This window comes from Lathyrus oleraceus, chromosome 7 (genome assembly GCF_024323335.1).
Source record: "Lathyrus oleraceus cultivar Zhongwan6 chromosome 7, CAAS_Psat_ZW6_1.0, whole genome shotgun sequence".
In the NCBI taxonomy this organism is placed as follows: domain Eukaryota; kingdom Viridiplantae; phylum Streptophyta; class Magnoliopsida; order Fabales; family Fabaceae; genus Lathyrus; species Lathyrus oleraceus.
The window spans coordinates 544,171,472-544,179,409 of NC_066585.1; the positions used below are offsets into that span (position 1 = coordinate 544,171,472).

The 7,938-nt window shown below is 35.6% G+C and overlaps 1 protein-coding gene across 1 annotated transcript; it reads right to left on the bottom strand.

Moving 5' to 3' along the window:
- Positions 1 to 5,878: 5,878 nt before the first annotated feature.
- On the bottom strand, positions 5,879 to 7,630 carry LOC127104916 (putative UPF0481 protein At3g02645; the record flags this gene model as incomplete). Its single annotated transcript, XM_051042055.1, has 1 exon — positions 5,879 to 7,630. A coding segment is annotated over one exon (1,710 nt), but the record flags the coding sequence as incomplete, so codon positions are not given.
- Positions 7,631 to 7,938: the final 308 nt, after the last annotated feature.

Sequence of the window (7,938 nt, forward strand, 5' to 3'; positions counted from 1 at the left end):
GTGCTTGTGTGCTAGGGGATCCTATATGAGCCAAATTGAAGAACCATTGCCATGTTCATCCAAAGTGAAAGATACAAGAGACATTGGAGATCTTCTAAGAGATTCTTTGATTATGTTGATTGCTTGAGCTTACACTTATTTTGCTTGCATATTCCAAAGGATGAGAGCTACTTGGATCATCAATATGATCTCAAGAGAGGAACTCCATTTGTGGTCTTGTTTCTTATCCCTCATCTCTTGTATGATTAGGACTTTAGCCATTCTTCTTCTTCCCTCCACTCTAACCCAAGCCAAAACTTTTGTGCAAACATTTAACACTTCTTTTCAAACATTAGAAACCTAAGCCTTATGCTTTTGATTTTCAAACTTTCTTTTCATAACACTTATTTTGAATTGAACTTTTAAGTCAACTTTGACCATACTTTGTAAATACTTTTCATTGGTAAATATAACTCATTCAAATACTTCTGTGGTTTCAATGGCCACTTTCCTAGTCAAAACTTTTTGTATAACCTTTAGCTAGTAGGTTTGAGTTATCCTTGAGGTAGATGTAATACTCACATATATCCTTAGTGATGGACAATGAGTCTTCCAAGCTTATTATAGGGTTAACCCCTCACTAGCATGTTGAAGTTATCCTCACATGGTGGATTTGTGGTTTTAGGTTGAGTTTTCTCCCTTGGATAATAAAAGACCTTAAGGCTTTTGGATCAATCAATTCACCAACCCATTTTTGAGATTTTTACCCCGAACTATGAGGTTTTGATCCTAATCTTTTTTTAAGATGGTACGTAGGCAATGGGTTTATCCATCCAAACACAAAATGTAAATAACTTGTATATTCTCTTCTCATCTCTTCAATCATGTTTGCACAAACAAATTTTCACAAAATACCAACCTTACAACAAGTGTGAAAAGGGATCCCTAGGAGTACCTAGGATGTTTTGGGTGCTTAAAACCTTTTCTCATTGCATAACCAACCCCCTTACCCCGATCTCTGACATTTTTACTAGTTTTTGATTCGATAAAACTTTTAGGTTTTTGTTTGCTTTCTAACCATTCCTTTGGATAAATAGAAGTGTGGTGACGACTCGACTTGTATGGTTTACCTTGGATTTAGTCAATATGTCTAATGGTAACGAATACCCCGCTACAATGACCATAATATTTTGTGGAGTAGTTCCGCCCGTAAGCCTTTGGCATCATTGAGCTTCTTTTTTAGTCCCTTTAGAATCACCTTATTTTTCAATTCAGCTTGCCCATTCGCTTGTGGATCTATAACAAATATAAACTTTTTTTGGACTACTAAATCTCGGCAAAAGTCAAAGATCATAGCGCTGGAAAACATGGTTCCTTTGTCGGAGACAATGGCTCTGGGGAGCCTAAACTTGCACATGTTTTTTTCATTATAAGAAGAGAACTATTTCAGCTGTGATTTTGGCGAAAACTTTCGCCTCTATCCATTTTGTGATGTAATCCACTCCCACTATCAAAAAATTTAGTTGGCCTAGCGCCAAGGGTAACTAGACTAAAATGCCCACCCCTAATAGTAGAAAGTCCAGGGTAACTTCATTGATTGAAGATGATCAGAAGAGGCATGATGAAGGCCAGTGTGCCTCTGACATTGGTCATACTTATTAATAAAAGCGATGTTATCATTCGTCAGTGTGTGTCAATAGTATCCCGTCCTAAGCAATTTATGGGAGAGAGTGTTTCCACCAATATGACTTTCGCATGCCCCTTTCTGGACTTTAGAGAGAACTAAGGTGGTCTCATGCTCTCCCAAACACTACAACATTGTATATGTTCTACCCGTTTTATAATTTTTTCTTGCAAGAAGGGTGTACTTGGCAACCTGCTCTCGGACCCTCCTTGCTTCCCATTTTTCCGGTGGGAGTTCATTCTTCTACAGGTACCGCAGTATGGGCGACATCTAAATAGACTCAAGGACGACTTCCAGGGAGTAAACATATTATGCCTCAATGTTAGGGGTGGAGAGAGTATCCTAGATCATTGTCCTATTAAAGCCTGTTGTTTTCGAACTTGCGAGCTTGGACATGAGGTATGCTCTAAAGTTTTATTCACAGGGTACATGTTCTACTTTAAAATATGTAAAGTGTATGGCTAGACTTCATACCTTGTGTAGATATTTTATCAATTTAGGTTCTTTGTCCTGGAGTTGTCCAGAGACTTGGTTAGCGACTAATTAGGAATCGCTCTTGGCTTTCAATAGAAAGGCTCCCATTTCTAGGGCGAGGACCATGTCGACAATGAGGGCTTTTTATTTTGCATGATTTTTTATAGCCTTGAACTCAAAATCCAATTCTTGCTCGATCAGTATGTCACCCGACCCTTCCAATATTATTCCCTCGTCCCTCCACTTTCACGATCTAGGCGCCATCAACTGATAGTGTCCATTTTGAGGTTATCTCTTCATCTGCAGGCAAGCTAAATTCTACCATAAAATTTGCTAGAGCTTGGGATTTAATTCTACCTCTAGGGACATACTGGATTTCATACTTTAAGAGTTTTACCACTCAAGATACCATTCTTTCCTCCAGATCTGGTTTTTTCAAAACCTGTCGAATAGGGTAGTTGGTTTTCACGAGGATATTGTGACCCTGGAAATAGGGTTGCGGCTGTCATGATGTGATAATAACAACCAATGTTAGCTTCTCAATATTTTGGTACCATGTTCTAGCGCCTCAAAACACCTTGCTTATGAAATACAATGGTGTTTATATCTTATCCGTCTCTTGGACGAGTACGAATCTCATCGCCTGATATTTAACTGAGAGGTAGGGGAGTAGCGGCGATACTTCTCTTGAACGAGTGAGAACGGGAGAAGATGTGAGGAAGCGAGATAGGGTGGCTAGGTGACCTATAACTGAGAGGTAGGGGAGTAGCGGCGATACTTCTCTTGAACGAGAGGTAGGGGAGTAGCGGCGATACTCCTCCTTGTATTATGTGGTCCACTCAAACCTTTATTTTTTTTCTTCATGGTGGCAAAGAAAAGGAAAGTCTTTTCACTCGCACATGAGAGGAAGCGAGATAGGGTGGCTAGGTGACCTATAAGCTCCTGCAATTCCTTGACATTTATGGGGATTCTAATATCGATGATGGCCTTACATTTATTTGGATTGGCTTAAATTCCTCTCTTATCTAGCTTGTACCTCAGGAACTTCCTGATTTGAACCCGTAAAAAACACTTGATGGGATTCAAATGCATGTTATACTTCTAGACTAATTGCAAGACACCCTCTAAGTCTTTAGCACGACTTCACACTTCAGTTATTTTCACTATTATATCATCCACATAGAGCTCTAGGTTCTAGCCTATCTTATGGGAAAACACAACGTCCATGAGTCGCATATAGGTGGTGCCAACATTCTTGTGGCCGAATGGTATGACATTGTAGTAGTAGTTTCAATTATTAGACATAAAATATGTCTTTGGGCGTCAAGGGGATCTATTCGAATCTAGTTGTACCTGAGAAGGCATTCATGAAACTTAGGGTGTGATAGCGTGAGGACCCATCAATCAGGCGATCAGTGTTCACATGCATGCGTCACTTGTTCGTTGATTTCCTCACCAATACCAGGTTAGCTAACCATGTAAGATATTTGATTTTTGTGATGAACTCAACGTTTGATAGCTTGCTTATTTTCTCATCAATGGCGACCTTCTTCTCCTTGCCAACTTTATACTACTTGTGCAGCACTAGCTTGGCAGAAGGGTCGGCACGAGGCGATTATACACCACTCTAGTGTTGATCCCTGGCATGTCAGAGGGAGCCCAGACGAACAAGTCGATGTTATTATGATTAATGCAACATTTTCTAACATCCTTATCTATTATTTTTATTTTTCAGAGCTCCCAAGGTAATTATCCAAGATATTAGGAGAATTTAACGTGTGTTTTTCTTGGGGGTACTGAAGAGAAGAAGCATATCACTTGGGTTAGTTGGGAAAGTGTTTGCAAATCCAATAAGAAGGGTGGGTTTTAGAGGTTAAACACTTTGAACGCTTCAACTTGTCTCTTCTTAGCAAATGTGTTTGAATGATTCTAAAAGAGCATGGAAACTTGTGGCCTGCCTTTCTTTCCTTCAAGTATGATGATCTTATAACAAGCATTATAGATTCCTCTTTATATACTTCTAATACAAAATACTTCATTTGGTGGAGAGCCGTGAGGACGATGGGGTGGCCATTCGATGGTGAACATAAATAGTTTTCAAACTCCATTTGTTGCAAATTAAGAAACAGAAAATCAATCAATTTCTGGAAGCATAGTTGGTTAGGAGTGGTTCCTTTTATTTTATGCACATGTGGAATTGGGGGAGTGGTTTGACAATAGTTGGGTGTGGAATGTTGCTCGTTGTATGCAGGTTTTGTTTGTGGAACATGTTAGTTATTTGAGTGAGCTTTTACTCATTCTACAAGATGTTCAGCAAATTTTGAGTTTGGATATGACTTCGTATGGTGGAGGTGATGCATAGATTTTTCACTCCAATCAATCTATTTAAGTATGATTTCTGCATGTAATCTTGTGTTTGATGACATGTTGAAAATGTTGGCAGCAGTTTGGAAATCCAAGGCGCCTAGTAAAGTGCAATTTTTGGGTTGAGGCTGCTTTTGAATAAGTTTCCTACAATAATTGAATTGTCTAGAAGAGTTGTGATTGCATGGAACCATAATTTAGTTTCTCTATTGTGTTTTGTAGTAGAGGAAAGTGAGGTTCATCTATTTTTTAACTGTGTAATTAACGCCAAAGTTTGGAACATGTTGGTTGTTTGGCTTGGTTTGGAAGATGTAGAGGTAGTGGTTTCAGTTGCGATACACTAGGTCTACCTTGTTCGAGGTTCTTTGATGATTTTTTTTAAAAATAACCATTTTTTTTTAAATTCCAAAATAAACATATTTTCAAAAAAAATACCATAGTAATCATGTTTCAAAAAAAAATTGAACTTGATGGTGTATGCTTATAGTGACTGTCAAAAATCGTAGGTAAAAGTCTGACGCATGCATTCATTTTTTTACAAATGATGGTTCATGCTTATAGTGACAGTTATAGGCGTAGGTAAAAGTAAATTCACCGTAGGTATAGCCCAAAAAACTTATTCCTACCGAACTTTACTGTAGGTACAACAAATTATATGTTACAAAGAAGTGTCGTAGATATAAGTATTTTGGGTTATACCTACAGTAAATTGACTTTTACCTACAGTTATAACTGTCACTATAAACATGCACCATCATTTGTAAAAAATAATGTACGCGCTAGATTTTTACCTACTATTTTTTACTATCACTCTAAGTATGCACCGTCAAACATGACGCCTATGTACGGTTCGATTTCTTTTGTTTGAAACATGATTACTTTAATTATTTTTTTTGAAACAAGATTATTTTGAATTTTTTTTAATATGATTATTTTGGATTTTTTTTTAAAACATGGTTATTTTAAATTAAAAAAAAACTTTTTTGATTGTTTAAAGTCTTAAAAATAATCTTTTAATTTTTAAACAATGAGTTACATTTTTTTTTCTAAAATCATTTTGAAAACTAAAAATAAATAAAATTAAACAACCAGACCCAATTAGAATATCATTACAAGTTAGTCAAGTATTTATAATAATAAATTAATAATTGGCTAAAGTAAAGAAGTGTATGATGGATGTTTATTAAAGTAACATACATTACTAGCAAGTTGGGGATAAAATATCAGAGTTGTTGAGAAGTTTATCTCTTAACTTCAATCATGAGATATACTAAGTGGCCTAAAATTATTTTTCTAAAGTTTTCTTCATATTATTCATCATTCATAAAATGTAAAAACACACTCATTCACAAGTTTTTGCATGAACAAATCCATCGCATAACAAGAAAGAAAGTTTAAAAAAAAAACACTTCATTTGAATCAATCACTTTGTTGTAGTGTTGATTCAAAGAAGCGACTACAAGTATAAACTGAGCAAAAAGCTTGCACTGCCATCAAAAGCAACAAGAAAATTGCAGCTAAAAATGTTAATATCTGCCATGAACCAAACACATAAGACTTCATAAATTTCCACATTTTCACTTTCATTCTACTATTATAAAACTTGTTAACATCTTCAATAGTCTCATCCAAGAACAAAACCCTTGACAATCTCAATGACTTACTCATTCCATTCCACATGTTAGCAACTTCTTTATCACTCTTTAAGTGATTTAAAATAATCCCTTTTTCTCTTAGAATCTTTGCATCATCCTCCGAATCTATAATTCCATTCATCAATTCAGTGTATCGCGTTATAACCAACGGTCCTGATCCGACCGATGATTCATATGCAACCAAATTTCTTAGAAAAACTTCGGTATTTACATCCAAACCGATTATAGGAAGGTAAAATATTCTTGTTTTCAAGTCAAAACTAATGCTTGTTATACTTCCATCATTCGTCGGAAAAAATCGAACCCCCGAATTCACGAGTTCTTTAACACAAGGAATAGTAATTTCTTCAATCAAAGGTGGCTTGTTGATAAAAGTACTAGAAGTTTCATTTTCTTGATTTTCTTCATCACCTTTTTCTTTAGAGAAAAATAAATATTCAATAGGTTGTTTTAGAAGTTTACCTCCTGGAAGATTGGTTATGATTTTCCAAGGAAACTTAACAAGAACTTTCAAAGGTTTTGATACAAGAGCCCTTTTTAGTAATTGCATAGGTCCTTTGTTAAGTTTTGAAAGAATCTTCCAAATTTCATTGAATGATTGCTTCACATAACTAGTCTCACCTTTTGAATTTTCATCATCTCCTTTGTGATCTTGTTCCTCTTCTTCTTGAATCTCCACATCAATAGCAATATCATGATCTGTTTCTAATTTAGGGACAATCATGTCATAAAAGAAATCTAACAAATGTGCACTTTCAGAGACTTTAATGTTTGGAAACTCTTGAATCATCTTGAAAGGTGAAATTTGCTTAAACAAACCTATAAACATGATAATCAACATTTCATCTGCCGCTTCAAGTGACGAAAACTTGAACTCGAGCAATTTTCTCAAAACAAATAATGGAATTTGATTCTCTAACATCACAATGTCTCTCAACATTGCATTATGAGCTGATTTTCTTCCAGCATAATCTACCAAATGGGACATGCTTGACGAAACTACCCTTTTCGTTACACCTTCTTGCATCGCATAAATTTGAAGTAACTCAAGTAAGAATGATGCATCAACAATCATCATCCACACCATCGTTTCGCCGTTCAAATCTAAGTATTTGTGGTAACATGCTCTAACCCTTTGTTCAAACTTTGTCAATTGGTCAACAAGTTTGTCTAACTTGAGAGTTTGTAATGATTTTAAGAACCTTTTTGTTGCTGCAAGCTTGTAACTTTGCATTTCATAGAGTTCTGGTCGCCAATAATGGTAAGGACCAATTGCAACTTGTTGTGGAACATATGAATCTGGATCACTAGCCATAAGAAGCTTTGGCACATTGAAAATGGTTACAGATAATTCACCATCTTCTTCTTCAAATTCTTCTTCAAGCGTTTTTCGAATATGAATCACCCATCTAAGTTCATCAAAATTTGATTTAGAATTATATGACATAGTGGACCTTAGAGAAGACATTTTTTTTGTTTAACTAAGACTCTTACAAAGAAGAAAATATTTGATCAAAGTGTATGTTGTTTTGTTTGGTACTTATAATTTGTACCATTCCACTAGTTATTACTTATTTGATCAAATTGACATTAAACAATTAAGAATGTGTTGCTCATGCTTGATAATTAGGTAACGACATAACTTGAATAATTTGAAGGTATGGCTAAAAAATGTGTACATGGTTGAAACGTGCTTTATTTACAATGTAATTGATTGATAATAATAGCTTGCCAATAGAATAGAAAAAGTAAGTGAAGTGTATTTATCAACAACAACAAAGT